At 44.0% G+C, this 22752-nt stretch overlaps 1 protein-coding gene across 8 annotated transcripts in view; it reads left to right on the forward strand.

Annotated features, from left to right (window-relative positions):
* map7b (microtubule-associated protein 7b) overlaps window positions 1–22752 on the forward strand; it is a 284290-nt gene that overhangs the window by 177474 nt on the left and 84064 nt on the right. For 6 of the 8 annotated variants that reach the window (XR_011940761.1, XM_072499672.1, XM_072499677.1 and 3 more), the window contains one exon: window positions 5489–5581. The exons of the other annotated variants lie outside the window; for them this stretch is intronic. Coding sequence is in view for 5 of the 6 variants with exons in the window: in XM_072499672.1 (XP_072355773.1) it covers window positions 5489–5581 (93 nt within the window). In the remaining variant the exon portion in view is untranslated. The remainder of the gene's footprint in view (window positions 1–5488; window positions 5582–22752) is intronic. 8 annotated transcript variants of the gene reach the window in all.

Consider the following 22752-nt stretch of genomic DNA (forward strand, 5'->3'; position numbering starts at 1 on the left):
GAGGTAGAAGCCTTTTACATTTCATTTGAGAAGGTAGCTAAACAAATGAAATGGCCACAGGACATCTGGGTATTACTGATTCAAACAAAGCTGGTAGATAGAGCTAGTTGAGTGTTTGCATCACTACCGGAGGAGGTGAAAAAATCCATCTTAGGTGCATATGAGCTAGTGCCTGAAACCACAAACAAAGGTTTAGAAATTTAAGGAAAGAATTTGGTCAAACATTCATGGAGTTTGAAAGGCTCAAACAGAGTAATTTTGATAGGTGGATAAGGGCTTTGAAAATAGACCAAACGTATGAAGCTCTCCGAGAAATTATACTTTTGGAGGAGTTTAAAAATTCAATTCTTGATGTAGTGAGAACTCATGTGGAAGAGCAGAGGGTTAAAACTGCGCGATTAGCAGCAGAAATGGCAGATGATTATGAATTAGTTCATAAATCAAGTCTTGGTTTCCGACATCAGTTTCAGCCGGTGAGGGATAGAAACTGGGGACATGAGAAATACTCAAGTGGTAAAGGTGATCTGATGGGAGATAATAAAAAGAGTGTACTTCAGATTAAAAAAGAAATGAAAACTTTCAAATGTTTTCACTGTAATAAACTAGGCCATGTAAAGTCACAGTGTTGGTGGTTGAAGAAAAGCACTGGGAAGGGTGATGTGGTAAAACAGGATAAGACAGTGGGGTTGTTAGAGTGGTAAAGGAAAGCCCAAGGGAAGCGAAGGAGGTGCAAACGATTGTACAGCCTGTTCAAGAAGTAATTGATAAGGTGCCAGATGTCTTTAAAGAATTTACTTGTGTGGGTAAAGTTTACTCATGTGTATCAGGAGGACCAGGTAAAGAAGTCACAATTTTAAGAGATACAGGAACTAGTCAATCTTTAATGGTAAGAGATGCGGAATATTTGGCTAATGGTAAAGTTCTTGAAAGTGTGGATGAGCAGAGGGATCTAGGTGTCCATGTACATAGATCCCTGAAAGTTGCCACCCAGGTTGATAGGGTTGTGAAGAAGGCCTATGGAGTGTTGGCCTTTATTGGTAGAGGGATTGAGTTTCGGAGTCGGGAGGTCATGTTGCAGCTGTACAGAACTCGGGTACGGCCGCATTTGGAGTATTGCGTACAGTTCTGGTCACCGCATTATAGGAAGGACGTGGAGGCTTTGGAGTGGGTGCAGAGGAGATTTATCAGGATGTTGCCTGGTATGGAGGGAAAATCATGAGGAAAGGTTGATGGACTTGAGGTTGTTTTCGTTGGAGAGAAGAAGGTTAAGAGGAGACTTAATAGAGGCATACAAAATGATCAGGGGGTTGGATAGGGTGGACAGTGAGAGCCTTCTCCCGCGGATGGAAATGGCTGGCACGAGGGGACATAACTTTAAACTGAGGGGTAATAGATATAGGACAGAGGTCAGAGGTAGGTTCTTTACGCAAAGAGTAGTGAGGCCGTGGAATGCCCTACCTGCTACAGTAGTGAACTCGCCAACATTGAGGGCATTTAAAAGTTTATTGGATAAACATATGGATGATAATGGCATAGTGTAGGTTAGATGGCTTTTGTTTCGGTGCAACATCGTGGGCCGAAGGGCCTGTACTGCGCTGTATTGTTCTATGTCCTATGTTCTATGAGGAATGATGTAGTTTGGGAAGAATGTTACCAGAAAAGGTGGTAATATGAGGAATTCAGGAGGAGAGTAGTAGCGCCCTTAATACTCATTCCAGCATTTAAGGAACCTTTTACAAGGGTCCTAATTGATTGTGTAGGACCGCTTCCTAAAACAAAAAGGGAGAATCAATATCTTTTGACTATAATGGATGTGTCTACTAGGTTTCCAGAGGCCATTCCAGTATGTAATATTACAGCTAAAAAGATTGTGGAGGAGTTACTTAAATTCTTTACTAGATATGGACTACTCACAGAAATTCAATCGGATCAAGGATCAAATTTTACCTCAAAGTTATTCAAAGAGGTTATGGATAGGTTAGGAATAAAACAATTTAAATCAACTGTGTACCATCCAAAATCGCAGGGAGCATTAGAAAGGTGGCATCAGACATTAAAGACAATGTTGAGGGCTTATTGTCAAGATTATCCAGAGGATTGGGATAAAGGAATTCCATTTGTACTGTTTGCACTTAGGGATACACGTAATGAGTCAACCAAATGTTGTCCTTTTGAACTAATTTTTGGTCATGAGGTCAGAGGACCACTTAAATTGATTAAAGAAAAATTGGTGTGTGAGAAATCGGAAATTACACTATTGGATTCCATGTCAGATTTTAGGGAACGATTAAATAGAGCAGGTGAATTGGCTAGACAACATTTGAAAGTTGCACAAAATGTGATCAAACGGGTAACGGACAAGAAATCCAAAGTTTGAAGTTTTGCCAGTGGAGATAAAGTTTTAGTGTTGTTACCAGTGGCAGGGGAGCCTTTAAAAGCTAGGTTTTGTGGACCGTATCAGATTGAAAGGAAATTAAGTGAGGTGAATTATGTGATTAAAAACACCAGATAGAAGGAAGACTCACCGGGTGTGTCATGTGAATATGCTTAAAAGGTACTTTGAAAGGGAAGGAGAGAAAAAGGAGGTTTTAATGATTCTAACTCGGTGACAAACCAAATCCAGATGACTGAATTTGACATACCTCAAATTAAATTGGAAAATGAGGATGTTCTTAAAATCGGGATCAATTGTTAAGTTACCTTCCAGAGGAAAAACAAACTGACCTGAAAGAGTTATTGATATCACATGGGCAAGTTTGTAGAGATAAATTGGGAAGTACTAAAATGGCTATACATGATGTAGATGTGGGAAATGCTGTTCCTATCAAACAACTTCCAAATAGACTTAATCCTTTAAAATTTGCACAGGTTAACAAAGAGATTGAGAGTATGCTTAAAAATGGCATAATTGAAGTGGGGTGCAGCCAATGGAGCTCACCCATAGTGATGGTACCTAAACCAGACGGTACTGAACGGTTGTGTGTGGACTATAGAAAGGTGAATGCAGTTACAAGAAAGGACTTCTCTAAGGACTATTCCCACGCTTGGAGGATTGCATTGAGAAAGTGGGACAATCCGCTTTTATTTCCAAATTGGATTTACTGAAAGGTTACTGGCAGGTGCCTTTATCCAAAAGGGGGAAGGAGATTTCGGCTTTTATGACTCCGGATGGTATATACCAATTCAAAGTTATGCCATTTGGCATGAAAAACGCCCCAGCCACATTTCAACGGTTAACTAATACAGTTGTTTCAGGATTATCCAATTATGCGGTATATATCGACGATCTGGTAGTTTTCAGCCAGACAAGGAAAGAACATTTAAAACATCTGAGGGCATTATTCGATCGACTTCAGTAGGCTGGTTTGGTGATAAACCTAGCCAAAAGTGAATTTGGAAAAGCCCAAGTCATTTTCCTTGGCCATATAATCGGACAGGGTCAATTTGTCCCACGGGATGTAAAAACGAACGTTATTGGGGAGTTTCCGATACCCTTGACACGACGGGAAATAATTCGGTTTCTTGGCACGAGTGGATTTGATTGAAGAATTGTGCAAGAGTTTTGTAGCGTGATTGCTCCACTGATGGACTTGCTGAAGAAACGTAAAAACATTTTAATGGACAACCGAGTTTCAACATGCATTTGACTGCCTGAAAGCTGTGGTAACCGATGCTCTTGTATTGGAGAATTGCAAGGGACTCTGAGATCGGATTGAACTGAAGTATCTAACTTTAAAGAGAAATGCCGAGGTGTAGAGGAATGGATGGATCGTGCAGAGACTTTCTTGTTCAAAGAGACTGTCAATCGAGAAGGATTTCGGTTGGAGGAATAAGAACGAAAAAAGAGAAACAATGGACTATATTATTATACCTGTTTGCGCGTGTTGTTTTTTTTTTGGAACTGGTAAAGTGTTTTTACTGTGTGCATTTCTTAATTGATGGTGCAAAGGTGGAAGATGAAACCAGCTTTAAGTTGATGGTTTATTTTTTTTTCTTGGGGGGGGGGGGGTGTCATGTGAGAGTACCTTTAAGAAATGGATGTTTACACAATGTACGTTTAAGAAATGGAGCTGATCATATTACTGAAGTGATGTCAGAGGGTGAGGGGAGCTGAGCTCACTTCTGCTTTTTGAGTTTCAGTTTGAGAACGCAGCTGGGAGTGTCTGTGTTTTGCTGTGAGCTGCATGAAGAAACACAGAGCTGGTCTGTTGATTTCTGCAATCCAAAGACTATAAATATATTGAATGTAACCTAATGTGCTCCTATTTTTGAAGGTTTGAAGTCTTTTGGATGTTTAAAAGATCAGTTTGAAGGATTATTTAGTGTTGTAGTCTTTTGGGTTTTGGGGTTATCTTTGAAGTAATGGGTGTTAAGATATTCAATGTTTGTTTTAAAAGGGTTAACTTGAGTTCATAGAATAAACATTGTTTTGTTTTAAAAACCACTTGTCCATTTCTGCTGTGTCACACCTGGAGAGTACGCCGTGTGCTTTGCACACCACAATCTATTAAAAGTTGTGGGTCGGTTGAACTCCATGAAACACTTTGGGGTCCTGTAAACCCGGACCCATAACATCTGTTTGAAAGGATCGCCCTCTAGTCTGAGATTGTGCCCTCTGGTTCTATTTTTTCCTACTAGAGGAAACATCCTCTCCACATCCACTCTGTCCAGGCCTCGCAGTATCATGTAAGTTTCAATAAGATCCCCCCTCATCCTTCTAAACTCCCAACGAGCACAGTCCTCAACCATTCCGCATACGACATGCTCTTCATTCCAGGGATCATTCTTGTGAACCTCCTCTGGACCCTATCCAATGTCAGCATATCCTTCCTTAGATACGGAGCCCAAAACTGCTCACAATACTCCAAATGGGGTCTGACCAGAGCCTTATACAGCCTCCGTAACATTACATACTATATCTCAAATCCAAAGTTTGATTATGTCTGCCAAGGCTGCTATCCCTATTTCACGTCGTTGCATCCTTCTTTGTTTATCCATTTTAATTTATTTGTTTATATTCTATTCAGTAAAAGATCCATTAATTGTTTGTCTCTTTCTTCTTCTCCTCCTCTCCCTCCCACTCCCCACCCCCGCACCACAAACCTCCAGCAAAAGCATCAGGACAATATTGTAAAAGAATAATAATCTTTATTACTGTCGCAAGTGTATATCATCTTACAGCCTTATGCTAGCAGTTAAATGTTTTCTCTTGTGCAAGTTTAGAAATGCCATGTTGTGTTGTAATTTACTGTTCTGATCAAAAATCTGCTTGAATCTTCCAAAAATATTTTCAGAGTAATAGCTTTTCATATACCACTGTATTTCATATTCACTGTTCCCCCATTCCCTTGCCAATCTGGGAAATATGTTTTTAATTAGTGGAAGTTACTTGGAGACATGCTTGGACCATTAGATAATCTAAAGGGAAGGGACAGACGGTTGAGAGAATAGAAGAGACAAGTTAACAACATATTTGATTTTTGTACAGCTCTCAGGCAAAGGATTGCATCTATTCTTAACCAACCTTGTAAACCATGCCCTGCGTCAACACCAGAAAAGTCCTGCTCAGAATCTAAACAAGGTCCTTCTAAGAAAGATGAATTAATTTTACATTTGTCTGCAAGCTGCTCATTGGCTGTATCACCGATTTGGTTGTGAAACTGTCTAGGAAGCACTTCCTTGTGCAATTACCTTTTGGTCTTGTGTATTGAAATTGCTCGAAGAACGTAATGTTTTTTGGTTATGGGGGATGGTGGTGAAAAGAGGACAGAATTAAAATGATGACATTTTCAATTTCTATTGCCAGTGTCATCCTCTATCTAAATTCTACTTTTATATTTATAGCCAAGTAAGTTTAGATTTTTGAAGGAGCAAGATACAACTTTCAATGCAGTAAATTTTTCTGAACCACTAGCCTAAACTAAACACTCAAATATAACATTTGGGCTTTTATACTGCTAGTATTTGAAGACATTTACAATTTGACATGCAGTAGGATAAGTGCTACAAGCTTCTTACCAAGCATGGAATCTATCTGCAAGGCAGATATCTTCAAACCATAAGATATAGGAGCTGAGTTAAACCATTCAGCCCATCGGAACTGCTCCGCCATTCAATCATGGCTGATATGTTTTTCATATCAGGGGAGGCAGTGTTATAGTGGTAATGGCGCTGGACTAATAATCCAGAAACCCAGGTTAATGCTCTAGGGAACTGGGTTCGAATCTCACCAGGGCTGATGGTGAAATTTGAATTCAATAAAAATCTGGAATTAAAATTCTATTGATGACCATGAAACAATTGTCGATTGTTGTAAGAACCCATCTGGTTCACTAATGTCCTTTAGGGAAGGAAATCTGCCAATCATACCTGGTCTGGCCTACATGGGACTCCAGACCCACAGCAATGTGGTTGACTCCTAAATTCACTCGGGGATGGGCAATAAATGCTGACCCAGCAACGCCCAGATCCCAGGAACAAATAAAGAATCCCCATTCTCCTGCCTTCTCCTCATAACCACTTAAAGACACTCAATGACACTCGCAATGAGTGCCACACATTCTCCCTGTGTTTGCGTGGGTTTCGCCCCCACAACTAATGATGTGCAGGGTAGGTGGATTGGCTATGCTAAATTGCTCCTTAATTGGAAAAATGAATTGGGTACTCTAAATCTGTATTAAAATTTTTTTTTTAAATTTCAATAAGATCACCCTCATCCTTCTAAACTCCATCGAGAACTGACCCAGAGTCCTCAACTGTTCCTCATATGTCAAGCCCTTCATTCCGTGATCATTCTTGTGAACCTCCGCTGGACCCTCCCAACGCCAACACATTCTTCCTTAGATAGAGGGCCCAAAACTGCTCACAATATTCCAAATGAGGTCTGACCAGAGCCTTATTCAGCAGTACATCCCTGCTCCGGTATTCTAGCCATCTTAAAATTAATGCTAACGTTGCGTTTGCCTTCCGAACTACCGACTGAACCTGCATGTTAACCTTAAGAGAATCCTCAATTAGGACTCCTAAGTACTTTGTGCTTCAGATTTCCAAAGCCATTCTCCATTTAGAAAATAGTCCGCTTCTCGTCCGACCAAGTGCATAACCTCACAAATTTCTATATTGTATTCCATCTGCCACTTTTCCCACTCTCCTAGCCTGTCAAGTCCTTCTGCAGCTTCCCCACTTACTCAACTACCTGCCCCTCTACATGTCTTTGTATCATCTGAAAAGGTAGCAACAATGCCCTCAGTTCCTTCTTCCAGATCGTTAATTTATATTGTGAATAGTTATGGTCCCAACGCTGACCCCTGTGGAACACTGCTAGTCACCGGCAGCCATCCTGAAAAAGACCCCTTTATTTCGCCAGTCAGCCAATCCTCTATCCATGCCAGTACCTTGTCCCTAACACCATGGGCTCTTATTTAGCAGCCTCCTGTATGGCACCTTGCCAAAGACCTTCTGGAAATCCAAATAAATCATGTGCACTGGTCTTCTACCTCCCTCCCTTCTTAAACAGGGGTGTTGCATTACCAATTGTCCAGTCGTCTGGGACCCTCCCTGACTCCATTGATTCCTGAAAGATCACCACCAATGCCTCCGGATGTTCCTCCGCTAACTCCTTCAGAACCCTGGTGTTTCGTCCATCCAGTCCAGGTGATTTATCTACCTTCAAACCTTTCAACATCCCCAGCACCTTCCCCTTCATGATAGCCACTACACTCACCTCTGCACCAACCCTCTTGAAGTTTTGGTATGTCTCTGGTGTCTTCCAGCCTCCCGTGAAGAACGATACAAAGTACCAATTCAGTTCCTCTGCCATTTCTTTGTTCCCCATTACTACTTTTGAAGCCTCATTTTCCAGTGATCCAATGTCCATTCTTGCCTCTCTCTTGTCTTTTTATATGTCAAAAAAATACTCTTGGAAAAAAATACTCTTGCAATCTTTTATATTACTAGCTAACTTACACTCCTATTTTTTCTTCTCTCCCCTTATTGATTTTTTAGTTGTCCTCTGCTTTTTTTTTTAACAAACAATTTTATTGAGGTATTTTTTGGCATTGTAAAGAGTTACATATAACAGAAATGTGCAAACATCAATATAAAACCAATACTTCAATCAAACCATACTGCACATGCCCGCTCCTCTCCCCTAGACACTACCCGCCTATTTATCCCTCTTACTTTACTCTAATCTCTCCCCCCCCGGCCGCCGCTGACGTTCACTCTCCCGCAAAAAATCGATGAATGGTTGCCACCTTCGGGCGAACCCCAGTACAGGTCCCCTCAAAGCGAACTTAATTTTTTCCATACCCAGAAAACTTGACCTGTCCGAAAGCCATAGAACATAGAACGATACAGTGCAGTACAGGCCCTTCGGCCCACAATGTTGCACTGACATGGGAAGTCAGAAAACAAAAGCCATCTAACCTACACTATGCCATTATCATCCATATGCTTATCCAATAAACTTTTAAATGCCCTCAATGTTGGCGAGTTCACTACTGTTGCAGGTAGGGCATTCCACGGCCTCACCACTCTTTGCGTAAAGAACCTACCTCTGGCCTCTGTCCTATATCTATTACCCCTCAGTTTAAAGCTATGTCCCCTCGTGCCAGCCATTTCCATCCGCGGGAGAAGGCTCTCACTGTCCACCCTATCTAACCCCCTGATCATTTTGTATGCCTCTATTAGGTCTCCTCTTAACCTTCTTCTCTCTGACGAAAACAACCTCAAGTCCATCAGCCTTTCCTCATAAGATTTTCCCTCCATACCAGGCAACATCCTGGTAAATCTCCTCTGCACCCGCTCCAAAGCTTCCACGTCCTTCCTATAATGCGGTGACCAGAACTGTACGCAATACTCCAAATGCGGCCGTACCAGAGTTTTGTACAGCTGCAACATGACCTCATGACTCCGGAACTCAATCCCTCTACCAATAAAGGCCAACACTCCATAGGCCTTCTTCACAACCCTATCAACCTGGGTGGCAACTTTCAGGGATCTATGTACATGGACACCTAGATCCCTCTGCTCATCCACACTTCCAAGAACTTTACCATTAGCCAAATATTCCGCATTCCTGTTATTCCTTCCAAAGTGAATCACCTCACATTTCTCTACATTAAACTCCATTTGCCACCTCTCAGCCCAGCTCTGCAGCTTATCTATGTCCCTCTGTAACCTGCTACATCCTTCCGCACTGTCGACAACACCACCGACTTTAGTGTCGTCTGCAAATTTACTCACCCACCCTTCTGCGCCCTTCTCTAGGTCATTGATAAAAATGACAAACAGCAACGGCCCCAGAACAGATCCTTGTGGTACGCCACTTGTAACTGAACTCCATTCTGAACATTTCCCATCAACCACCACCCTCTGTCTTCTTTCAGCTAGCCAATTTCTGATCCACATCTCTAAATCACCCTCAATCCCCAGCCTCCGTATTTTCTGCAATAGCCTACCGTGGGGAACCTTATCAAATGCTTTACTGAAATCCATATACACCACATCAACTGCTCTACCCTCGTCTACCTGTTCAGTCACCTTCTCAAAGAACTCAATAAGGTTGTGAGGCATGACCTACCCTTCACAAAGCCATGTTGATTATCCCTAATCATATTATTCCTATCTAGATGATTATAAATCTTGTCTCTTATAATCCCCTCCAAGACTTTACCCACAACAGACGTGAGGCTCACCGGTCTATAGTTGCCGGGGTTGTCTCTACTCCCCTTCTTGAACAAAGGGACCACATTTGCTATCCTCCAGTCCTCTGGCACTATTCCTGTAGCCAATGATGACATAAAAATCAAAGCCAAAGGCCCAGCAATCTCTTCCCTGGCTTCCCAGAGAATCCTAGGATAAATCCCATCAGGTCCCGGGGACTTATCTATTTTCAGCCTGTCCAGAATTGCCAACACCTCTTCCCTACGTACCTCAATGCCATCTATTCTAATAGCTTGGGTCTCAGCATTCTCCTTCACAACATTATCTTTTTCCTGAGTGAATACTGACGAAAAATATTGGTTTAGTATCTCGCCTATCTCTTCAGACTCGACACACAACTTCCCATCCCTGTCCTTGACTGGCCCTACTCTTACCCTAGTCATTCTTTTATTCCTGACATACCTATAGAAAGTTTTTGGGTTTTCCTTGATCCTACCTGCCAAATATTTCTCATGTCCCCGCCTTGCTCGTCTTAGCTCTCTCTTTAGATCCTTCCTCGCTACCTTGTAACTATCAAGCGCCCCAACTGAAACTTCACTCCTCATCTTCACATAGGCCTCCTTCTTCCTCTTAACAAGAGATTCCACTTCTTTGGTAAACCACGGTTCCCTCGCTCAACGCCTTCCTCCTTGCCTGACCGGTATGTACTTATCAAGAGCACGCAGTAGCTGTTCCTTAAACCAGCTCCACATATCCAGTGTGCCCAACACTTGCAGCCTACTTCTCCAACCTATCCCCCCCAAGTCATGTCTAATGGCATCATAATTGCCCTTCCCCCAGCTATAACTCTTGCCCTGCGGGGTATACTTATCCCTTTCCATCACTAACGTAAATGTCACCGAATTGTGGTCACTGTCCCCAAAGTGCTCACCTACCTCCAAATCTAACACCTGGCCTGGTTCATTACCCAAAACCAAATCCAATGTGGCCTCTTGTTGGCCTGTCAACATATTGTGTCAGGAAACCCTCCTGCACACATTGTACAAAAAATGACCCATCTAATGTACTCGAACTATATCTTTTCCAGTCAATATTTGGAAAGTTAAAGTCTCCCATAATAACTACCCTGTTACTTTCGCTCTTATCCAGAATCATCTTCGCCATCCTTTCCTCTACATCCCTAGAACTATTTGGAGGCCTATAGAAAACTCCCAACAGCGTGACCTCTCCTTTCCTGTTTCTAACCTCAGCCCATACTACATCGGAAGAAGAGTCCCCATCTAGCATCCTCTCCGCCACCGTAATACTGTTTTTGACTAGCAGCGCCACACCTCCCCCTCTTTTACCTCCTTCTCTGAGCTTACTAAAACATCTAAACCCCGGAACCTGCAACAACCATTCCTGTCCCTGCTCTATCCATGTCTCCGAAATGGCCACAACATCAAAGTCCCAGGTACCAACCCATGCTGCCAGTTCCCTTACCTTATTTCGTATACTCCTGGCATTGAAGTAGACACACTTCAAACCACCTACCTGAACACTGGCCCCCTCCTGCAAAGTCAATTCTGTGCTCCTGACCTCTATACTCTCAATCTCTCGTACCCTAAAACTACAATCCAGGTTCCCATGCCCTGCTGTATTAGTTTAAACCCCCCCAAAGAGCACTAACAAATCTCCCCCCCAGGATATTTGTGCCCCTCAGGTTCAAATGTAGACCATCCTGTCTGTAGAGGTCCCACCTTCCCCAGAAAGAGCCCCAGTTATCCAGAAATCTGAATCCCTCCCGCCTGCACCATCCCTGTAGCCATGTGTTTAATTGCTCTCTCTCCCTATTCCTCATCTCATTATCACGTGGCACGGGCAACAACCCAGAGATAACAACTCTGTTTGTTCTCGTTCTGAGCTTCCATCCTAGCTCCCTGAAAGCCTGCCTGACATCCTTGTCCCCTTTCCTACCTATGTTGTTAGTGCCAATGTGGACCATGACTTGGGGCTGCCCCCCCTCCCTCTTAAGGACCCGGAAAACAAGATTCGAGACATCACGTACCCTTGCACCTGGGAGGCAACATACCAAACGTGAGTCTCTCTCGTTCCCACAAAATCTCCTATCTGTGCCCCTGACTATCGAGTCCCCAATTACTAATGCTCTGCTCCTCTTCCCCCCTTACCTTCTGAGCAACAGGAACAGACTCCGTGCCAGAGGCCCGTACCCCATGGCTTACCCCTGGTAAGTCTCCCCCCCCCCCCCCCCCCCCCCACAAGTATCCAAAGCAGTATACTTGTTACTCAGGGGAACGACCGCAGGGGATCCCTGCACTGACTGCTTCTTCCCAGTCCCTCTTACTGTTACCCATCTATCTCCAATCTTTGGTGTAATTAATTCCCTGTAGCTGCTATCTATGACCCCCTCTGCCTCCCGAATGATCCGAAGTTCATCCAACTCCAGCTCCAGTTCCCTAACTCGGTCTTGGAGGAGCTGGAGATGGCTGCACTTCCTGCAGGTAAAATCAGCAGGGACACTAACGGCATCCCTCACCTCAAACATCCTGCAGGAGGAACATTGCACTACCTTCCCTGCCATCCCTCTAACCTCCAACCAAGATCTGGTTAATAAATAAATAAAATAAAAATATAATAATAATATGGCACTTGCCTCACACCAATGGGTCTTATTATTAGGTTAGAGGAGGAGGGTGGGTGGGAGACACTACACGTGTAGTGTCTCGGGTTTCCTCTCCACCAGAATTTATTGGTTGGGGGGGGGGGGCCTTCCCAGAAGTCCGCGGGTCGAACTTCCAGTTCCCGCCTTATATTAAAAACTAAATTAAAAAATAAAACAGAAAAGAAGAACAGAAACGGGACCAGGTAAGTGTTATTAAAGTAAAAACTTACCTCCCAGAAGTCCCTTGCGCACCGCTCCCGCCGAAATCCAAAGTGCTGCTCCTGCAAAGGTAAGAGTTTTTAAAGTAAAAACTTACCTCCCAGAAGTCCCTTGCGCACCGCTCCCGCCGAAATCCAAAGTTCGGTCTTCGGGGGTTTTGAGTCCCTCCATGCCAGCAGTATTCGCCGCCGGGCAATTAGGGAAGCAAAGGCCAGAACATCTGCCTCTTTCTCCCCCTGGACTCCCGGGTCTGCCGAAACCCTGAAAATTGCCACCCCATGACTCATCACCACCCTTGTTTTCAGTACCCGGGACATGACCCCCGCAAATCCCTCCTAGTACCCCCTAAGCTTAGGACATGCCCAAAACATGTGAACATGGTTCGCTTGTCCTCCCGCGCATCTAGCGCACTTGTCCTCTACCCCAAAGAATTTGCTCATCCGAGCTACCGTCTTGTGGGCCCGGTGAACGACCTTAAATTGAATCAGGCCGAGCCTGGCACATGTTGCGGTTGAGTTTACCCTACTCAGGGCTTCCGCCCACAGCCCGTCCTCCATCTCCCCGCCAAACTCCTCCTCCCATTTGAGTTTCAGTTCCTCCGTCTGGGACTCTTTCCCCTTCATGAGCACCTTGTAAATATCCGAGACTCTACCCTCTCCTCCTTCTCCTCTCGAGACTATTCTGTCCTGGATCCCTATTGGCAGGAGGCGTGGGATTGATGGGACCTGTCTGCGTACCAAGTCCCGCATCTGTAAGTACGTAAAGTCATTTCCCCTTACCAGCCCAAATTTCTCCTTCAAGCCCCTCAAACTCGCAAAGCTCCCCTCCAGGAACATATCGCCCACCCTCCCCATCTCCGTCTGCCACCATGTTAGAAACCATCCATGTTCCCGAGGGCGAATATATGGTTATCACATATTGGAGCCCAGACAGATGCACCCCCCCCCCCCCCCCCACATGCCTCCTCCACTGGCCCCATATCCGCAGGGCCGCCCCCACTACCGGGCTGGTGGAGTACGTGGCCGGCGACAGCGGTAGGGGAGCCGTGACCAGGGCTGCCAAACTGGTGCCGCTGCACGAAGCCGCCTCCCCTCGCTCCCAGATAGACCCCGTACCCACCATCCACTTCCTTATCATTGGCTATGTTAGCCGCCCAATAGTAGTTGATCAGACTCTGCAATGCCAGTCCCCCCTCGCTGCAGCTCCTTTCAAGCATCGCCTTCTTCACCCGTGGGGATTTTCCCGCCCAGGCAAAGCTCATGATGATTTTGCCAGTCCTTTTGAATAAGGACTGTGGGATAAAGATTGGGAAGCACTGGAAGATGAACAGAAATCTAGGGAGGATTGTCATCCTTACAGTCTGCACTACATTATCCTGTTCATGCTCACGCTAGCTTTTGGGGCCTGGTACAATAGTCTGACCCAATTAACCAGTCCCTCCCCGAACCCAAACCGTCCAAGCACCTCCCACAAATAGTCCCACTCCACCCGATCAAAGGCCTTCTCAGCGTCCATTGCCACCATTACCTCCACCTCCTTGCCCGTCGGGGGTATCATGATCACATTAAGCAATCTTCTCAAGTTAGCTGTCAGCTGCCTGTCTTTCACACACCCTGTCTGATCATCCCCAATCACCTCCGGTACGCAGTCCTCAATTCTAATCGCCAGGACCTTGGCCAGGAGCTTGGCATCCACATTGATCAGGGAGATGGGCCTGTATGAGCTGCAGGATTCCGGGTCCTTGTCCTGCTTCAGTATCAGCGAGATGGTGGCTTGCTACATCGTCGGTGGCAGGGTCCTCTGTCCCTTGCCTCATTAAAAACCCTTGTCAGGACCGGTCTCACTATCTCCGAGAACGTCTTGTAAAACTCTACTGGGTATCCGTCCGGTCCCGGGGCTTTCCCCGACTGCATGGCCTTTAGGCCCCCCAATACCTCCTCTCCGCTCTAATCGGGGCCCCCAGCCCGTCCACTAGTCCCCTGCCTACTTTTGGGAAGGTTAGTCCATCCAGGAACCTTTTCCTCTCCTCCGGCTCTTCCGGGGGTTCTGAAGTGTACAGCTTACTATAGAAGTCCCGAAATACCTTATTCAGTCCTACCGGGTCCTCCATCCTCTGTTTGCTTTTAAAGGCTTCCCAATCCTCTGGCTTCCCACTAACCCTCGCCACATTATAGAATATTACAGCGCAGTACAGGCCCTTCGGCCCTCGATGTTGCGCCGAATTGTGAAACCACTCTAAAGCCCATCTACACTATTCCCTTATCATCCATATGTCTATCCAATGACCATTTGAATGCCCTTAGTGTTGATGAGTCCACTACTGTTGCAGGCAGGGCATTCCACACCCTTACTACTCTCTGAGTAAAGAACCTACCTCTGACATCTGTCCTATATCTATCTCTCCTCAATTTAAAGCTATGTCCCCTCGTGCTAGACATCACCATCCGAGGAAAAAGGCTCTCACTGTCCACCCTATCCAATCCTCTGATCATCTTGTATGCCTCAATTAAGTCACCTCTTAACCTTCTTCTCTCTAACGAAAACAGCCTCAAGTCCCTCAACCTTTCCTCATAAGATCTTCCCTTTATACCAGGCAACATTCTGGTAAATCTCCTCTGCACCCTTTCCAATGCTTCCACATCCTTCCTGTAATGTGGCGACCAGAATTGCACGCAATACTCCAAATGCGGCCGCACCAGAGTTTTGTACAGCTGTAACATGACCTCATGGCTCAGAAACTCAATCCCTCTACCAATAAATGCTAACACACCGTACGCCTTCTTAACAATCCTCTCAGCCTAGGTGGCAACTTTCAGGGATCTATGTACATGGACACCGAGATCCCTCTGCTCATCCACACTGCCAAGAATCCTACCATTAGCCCAGTACTCTGTCTTCCTGTTATTCCTTCCAAAATGAATCACCTCTCACTTTTCTGCATTAAACTCCATTTGCCACCTCTCAGCCCAGCGCTGCAGCTTATCTATGTCCCTCTGATACTTGTAACATCCTTCTGCACTGTCCACAATTCCACCGACTTTAGTGTCATCTGCAAATTTATTCACCCATCCTTCTACGCCCTCCTCCAGGTCATTTATAAAAATGACAAATAGCAGTGGCCCCAAAACAGATCGTTGTGGTACACCACTAGTAACATTGTATGCTTTTTCTTTTGCTTTTATGCTGTCCCTGACTTCCCTTGTCAGCCATGGTTACCTTGTCCTCAACTGAGCATGTTTCTTCATCTGTGGGATGAATTTCTGTCGTGCCTCTTGAATAACCCCCAATAACCCATAGCTGTTCCACCACCTTCCCTGCTCGGCTTACCTTCCAAACAAATCTGGCCAGCTCCTCTCTCATGGCTTTGTAGTTCCCTTTATTCAATTATAATGTTGTTACATCTGATTCCAGCTTCTCCCTCTCGAACTGCAGGGTAAATTCTATCATATTGTGGTCACTGGCCCCTAAGGGTTCCTTCACGTTAAGTTCCCTAATCAAGTCTGCTCATTACATATCACCAAATTCAGAATTGCCTGTTCACTGGTGGGCTGTACCAAAAGCTGCCCCCGCCCCCCCCAAAAAAATCTCTTAGACATTCCACAAATTCCTTTTCTTGGGATCCACTACCAACCTGATTTTCCCAGTCCATATTGGAGTCCCCCATGATTATTGTAATATTGCATTTCTTATGTGCCTTTTCTATCTCCTGATTTATTTTCTGCCCCACATCCTGATTACTGCTGGGGACCTGTATAAAACTCCCATCAGAGTCTTTTTTCCTTTGCAATTCCTCAGCTCTACCCACACAGATTCTATGCCTTAAATCACTTCTTGCTAAGAAGACAACCCCCCCCCCCCCCCCCCCCCCGCCCATCTACCTGTCCTTTCGACAGGAGACACTTCGTTGGATATTTAGATTCCAGCCCTGATCCCCTTGTAGCCACATCTGTGATGTCCACAACATCGTACCCGCCAATTTCAATATACGTTGCAAACGCATTTACCTTGTTTTGTATATTGCGCGCATTTAAGTACAACACCCTCAGTCCTGCATTGACTGCCCAATAGGTGTCCATTTATCTGCTGTGCCTAAAGTTAGATTCCTGCTGCTTTCCAGACACTCTGTTCTATTCATTGTTCTGGAAAATTTACTGAGCCCTCCCTCCTCTTTAACTAGTTTAAAGTCCTCGTGCACTCCTACCTCTGCTTTAACTTTCATTTTCTAAGTGTCCAGACAACTGAACCCTCGCCATTGCTCCATTGCTTCTGTATTGTTCAATATCCAATTCTTGATGAGCTGAAATTTCTTCCATTTTGGAAAGCTTATTTGCTTTGACTCTCCACCAACTTTATTTCCTCATCACTCATTCAGTCCCATTCCCTGGCCACTGCCGAGGGTAAACCACACTGCTCACAACTTGGCAGCTTATTTGATGTTGGGCTAAGTTTATGGCCTCATCCTTTTTACCACAAGGCTGCTTACTTCCACCTCCATAATATCACCTCTCATCTGCTGCTAAAACCCTCATCCAGACTCCACAATTCCAATTCCCACTGCAGCATGAGTAGCCTGCCATCTTTCGCTCTCCGTAAACTTGAATTCATCCAAACCTTTACTCCATTTATCCTAAATCACACCAAATCCTGTTCGCCTATAAAACATGTTTTTTTTAAAAAAAAATGTCATAAGATGTGGGTATTGCGGGGAAGGCATCACCTGTTACCCGTCCATAATTCTGCTTGAACTGAGTGACTTGTTGGGACATTTCAGAGAACAGTGAAGATTCAACCATCTTTCTATGGATCTGGAGTTCTGACAAGGGTATAAAATTGATACGGTGGAAGTATTGGATAGGCTGTCCATATTTAAAATTGATACGGCACCAGGATCAGATGAGATGCATCCAAGGATACTGAGGGGAATGGGAATTGCAGTGGCTGGCTATAACTTTCCAGCTTTCTTATACTTGGATGGCGGCAGAGGACTGGAGACATCACACCTTTGTTCAAAAAAGGATGTAAAGAAAGCTCAGTGACTACCTGCCAATCAGTTTAACTTTGATGGTGGGAAAACTAGAAGCAATAACTTGTGACAAAATTAATGCAAATTAAAATTTTTTTTTTATTTTTCTTTTAAAGAGTACCCAATTAATTTTTTCCAATTAAGGAGCAATTTAGCATGGCCAACCCACCTAGCCTGCACATTTTTGGGTTGTGGGGGCGAAACCCATACAAACACGGGGAGAATGTGCAAACTCCACACGTACAGTGACCCAGAGCCGGAATCGAACCTGGGACCTCGGCGCCGTGAGGCAGCAGGGCGAACCCACTGCGCCACCGTGCTGCCCATTAATGGAAAATTAAGGTTAATTAAGGAAAGTCAACATGACTTTCTTAAGAGAAATTTATATTTGACTAACTTGCTAATGTTTTTTGAAGAGTAACAGAATGTGTTGATGTGGTGCACACGGACCAGCTAGTTGATAAGTGTCATACAACAGACTTGTAGCTCTCAAAATAAAAGGAACATTAGCAGCATGGATGAGAAATTCAGGAAACAGGAAGTAGTGGTTAACGGATGTTTTTCGCACTTGAGGAATGTTTGTTGTAGAGTCCCCTGGCGATCAGCGTTGGGACTCTTTCTTTTTGTATGTACATTAAACACCTTGACCTTGGTGTACAGGCCAGAATTTCAAAATTTGGAGATGATAGAAAAAGAAGAAGCATTGTGAACTGGGAGGTGGATAGTGTATAACTTCAAAAAGATACAGACAAGTTGGTGCAATGCGTGGACAGGTATGAGATGTGGTTCAATGGAGAGAAATGTGAAGTGATTTCATTTTGGTAGGAAGAACATGTAGGGACAATATAAAATAAAGAGTACAACTCTAAAAGTGGTGCAGGAACAAAGGGACCTGGATGTCTATGTGCACAAGTCATTCAAAGTGTCAGGAATAGTTGAAATTGTATTATAGGGGCATAGAGTGCAAGAGTAAGAAGAGTATGTTGAAAGAAAAGCAAAATGCTGAAAGCCTGAGATAAAAGCTAAATCCTGGACAGACTCAGCTGGTCTGGCAGCATCTGTGGAGAGAGAAAGAGTTAACGTTTCATGTCCATATGATTCTTCAAGCAGCACTGGAGAGAATGCAGAAAAGATTTGCGAGAGTGGTTCCAGGAATGAGGAACTTCAGTGATGCAGATAGATTGGAGAACATAGACCATAGAAAAATACAGCACAGAACAGGCCTTTCGGCCCACCATGTTGTGCCGAACTTTTTTCCTAGATTAAGAACAAATTAATCTACACCCCATCATTCTACCGTAATCCATGTACCTATCCAATAGCCACTTGAAGGTCCCTAATGTTTCCGACTCAACTATTTCCACAGGCAGTGCATTCCATGTCCCCACTACTCTCTGGGTAAAGAACCTACCTCTGACAACCCCCCCTATATCTGCCACCATTCACCTTAAATTTATGTCCCCTTGTAATGGTTTGTTCCACCCGGGGAGTTAGAACTGTTTACCTTGGAGAAAGGAAAGGTGTGAGAAGATTTGATGGAAATGTTCAAAATCATGAGGAGTCTGAGCAGAATAGATAGGGAGCAGATAGATAGGGTAGCAGAGTGGTTAGCACAGTTGCTTCTCGGCTCCAGGGTCCCAGGTTCGATTCCCGGCTTGGGTCACTGTCTGTGCGGAGTCTGCACATTTTCCCCGTGTCTGCGTGGGATTCCTCCGAGTGCTCCAGTTTCCTCCCACAGTCCAAAGATGTGCAAGTTAGGTGGATTGGCCGTGCTAAATTGCCCTTAGTGTCCAAAATAAAAGGTTGGGTGGGGTTATGGATTACGGGGAAAGGGTAGAGATGTGGGCTTGGGTAGGATGCTCTTTCCAAGGGCTGGTGCAGACTCGATGGACCGAATGGTCTCTTTCTGCACTGTAAATTCTATGATTCTACGAATCAGTTTCCACTCGTGAAAGATTGAGAACGCGAAGGCACGGATTTAAAGCATTTGGCAAAAGAAGCAAAAGAGATATGAGAGAACTTCTTCACGCAGCTAATATTAAAGATCTGGAATGCACTACCTGAGAGTGCGGTGGAGGCAGATTTAATTGAAACATTTAAATGGAATTCGACTTATCTGAAAAGGAAGAATGTGGTTATGGGGAGAAGGCAGGAGAAGGGCATTAAATGAATTACTCGTTCAGAGAGCCAGTTCAGACATGATGAACTGAATGGCCTCCTTCGGCACTGTAGCAGAGGAATTGTTCGGGAGCAGGAGACAGTTTAGACATATGGGTACGTACTCAGATTGGAGTCCTCCAGAGATCTGTACTAGGGCCTCTGCTTTCACTATATTAATGACGGGTGCAGGAATAGAGAACCGTATAAATAAGTGATAAAGTAGAAAAAGTGGATAGAACAAAGTTGCAATGGATGAAACTGGCATTTAGAAACATGTGAAATCATTCACCTTGGGCCTAAGACATGGATCAAAATATTTCAAAGTGGTGAGAAGTAATATTGAAAGGTTCAAGTACCAAAATTACAGAAAGGTGGTAGGCAGATACCAAAAACATAGGCTTTATCTCAAAGAGGGTTAGAAAAGTTCGAGGAGATAGGAGAGGTGCTAAATGAATATTTTTTGTCAGTATTCACACAGGAAAAAGACAATGTTGTCAAGGAGAATACTGAGATTCAGGCTACTAGACTAGAAGGGCTTGAGGTTCATAAGGAGGGGGTGTCAGCAATTCTGGAAAGTGTGAAAATAGATAAGTCCCCTGGGCCGGATGGGATTTATCCTAGGATTCTCTGGGAAGCTAGGGAGGAGATTGCTGAGCCTTTGGCTTTGATCTTTAAGTAATCTTTGTCTAAAGGAATAGTGCCAAAAGACTGGAGGATAGCAAATGTTGTCCCCTTGTTCAAGGAGGGGAGTAGAGACAACCCCGGTATCTATAGACCAGTGAGCCTTACTTCTGTTGTGGGCAAAATCTTGGAAAGGTTTATAAGAGATAGGATGTATAATCATCTGGAAAGGAATAATTTGATTAGAGATAGTCAACACTGTTTTGTGAAGGGTAGGTCGTGCCTCACAAACCTTATTGAGTTCTTTGAGAAGGTTACCAAACAGGTGGATGAGGGTAAAGCAGTTGATTGGTGTATATGGATTTCAGTAAAGCGTTTGATAAGGTTCCCCACGGTAGGCTACTGCAGAAAATACAGAGGCATGGGATTCAGGGTGATTTAGCAGTTTGGATCAGAAATTGGCTAGCTGGAAGAAGACAAAGGGTGGTGGTTGTTGGGAAATGTTCAGACTGGAGTCCAGTTACTAGTGGTGTACCACAAGGATCTGTTTATGGCCACTGCTGTTTGTCATTTTTATAAATGACCTGGAGGAAGGCGTAGAAGGATGGATGAGTAAATTTGCAGATGACACTTAAAATCGGTGGAATTGTGGACAGTGCGGAAGGATGTTACAAGTTACAGAGCGACATAGATAAGCTGCAGCGCTGGGCTGAGAGGTGGCAAATGGAGTTTAATGCAGAAAAGTGTGAGATGATTCATTTTGAAAGGAATAACAGGAAGACAGAGTACTGGGCTAATGGTAAGATTCTTGGCAGTGTGGATGAGCAGAGAGATCTCGGTGTACATGTACATAGATCCCTGAAAGTTGCCACCCAGGCTGAGAGGGTTGTTAAGAAGGCGTACGGTGTGTTAGCCTTTATTGGTAGAGGAATTGAGTTTCGGAGCCATGAGGTCATGTTGCAGCTGTACAAAACTCTGGTGCGGCCGCATTTGGAGTATTGCATGCAATTCTGGTCGCCGCATTATAGGAAGGATGTGGAAGCATTGGAAAGGGTGCAGAGGAGATTTACCAGAATGTTGCCTGGTATGGAGGGACGATCTTATGAGGAAAGGCTGAGGGACTTGAGGCTGTTTTCGTTAGAGAGACGAAGGTTAAGAGGTGACTTAATTGAGGCATACAAGATGATCAGAGGATTGGATAGGGTGGACAGTGAGAGCCTTTTTCCTCGGATGGTGATGTCTAGCACGAGGGGACATAGCTTTAAATTGAGGGGAGATAGATATAGGACAGATGTCAGAGGTAGGTTCTTTACTCAGAGAGTAGTAAGGGCATGGAATGCCCTCCTGCAACAATAGTGGACTCGCCAACACTAAGGGCATTCAAATGGTCATTGGATAGACATATAGAAATGGACGATAAGGGAATAGTGTAGATGGGCTTTAAAGTGGTTTCACAGGTTGGCGCAACATCGAGGGCCGAAAGGTCCGTACTGAGCTGTAATGTTCTATGTTCTAAAACAAAGGGGTGGAATTGTTACAGCTGTACAGAACTTTGATTCAACCCCATTTGGAGTGTACTGCATTTACTTCTGGACAGCATGTTTCAGGAAGGACATACATCGGCTTTGGAGGAGACTTAATTGCAGATTAATCCAAATAATGCCATTATTAAAAGGGTTAAACTTTGAGGACACGTCCATAGAATAGGCTTGTATTCCACGGATATGGAACACTAAAGAATAATCTAATTGTGAGGTATTTAAGATCATCAAGAAGTTTGTAGGGTTAATGTTATACTGATTTTGAATTGCAGTATATAAAAGCATTTTTCAGTTCATAGTTATACAATTGGCTAATGAAAATTTTCAGAAGAACTATTCATTTGTACAGCAAAAGGATTTGATTTCCAGACTGGTTTCACATTGCAGTGTTGAGCCTGAAAGTGCAACTTTTGGAATGCTTGTACATGACAAGTTTATCATGTTTTAATATAATAATCCCTTTGCTCTGCATGAAATTGATTTTATTTTGCCTCTTGTCTATAAATTGCCTTTCAAATATTTGTATATTTTGAAAGGTTCAACATTTTGGTTACTTTGCCTTGGTTACTTTGAATTAAAATAACCTTTTATGACTTAATGCTTAATTGAGCAAAGAATATGTATGTTGCTGAAGCATCTAATATATCACATGTAATGCTCGATTTGTTAGTAAATTGTACTGCCATTTTGGTAACATGCCTGCAGAATTTTTGCCATCACTGCTACCTCCAGCAACAGTCCATTAAGTTACACTGGCTTCTATTGATTAATTTAATTGCATACATTCTGGCAGCAATGCTTTTTCCCTCCAGTACTTAAAATAATGACACACAAGGATCTACTTGAACAGCAATGCACAG

Source organism: Scyliorhinus torazame, chromosome 4 (assembly GCF_047496885.1).
Source record: "Scyliorhinus torazame isolate Kashiwa2021f chromosome 4, sScyTor2.1, whole genome shotgun sequence".
Classification (NCBI taxonomy): domain Eukaryota; kingdom Metazoa; phylum Chordata; class Chondrichthyes; order Carcharhiniformes; family Scyliorhinidae; genus Scyliorhinus; species Scyliorhinus torazame.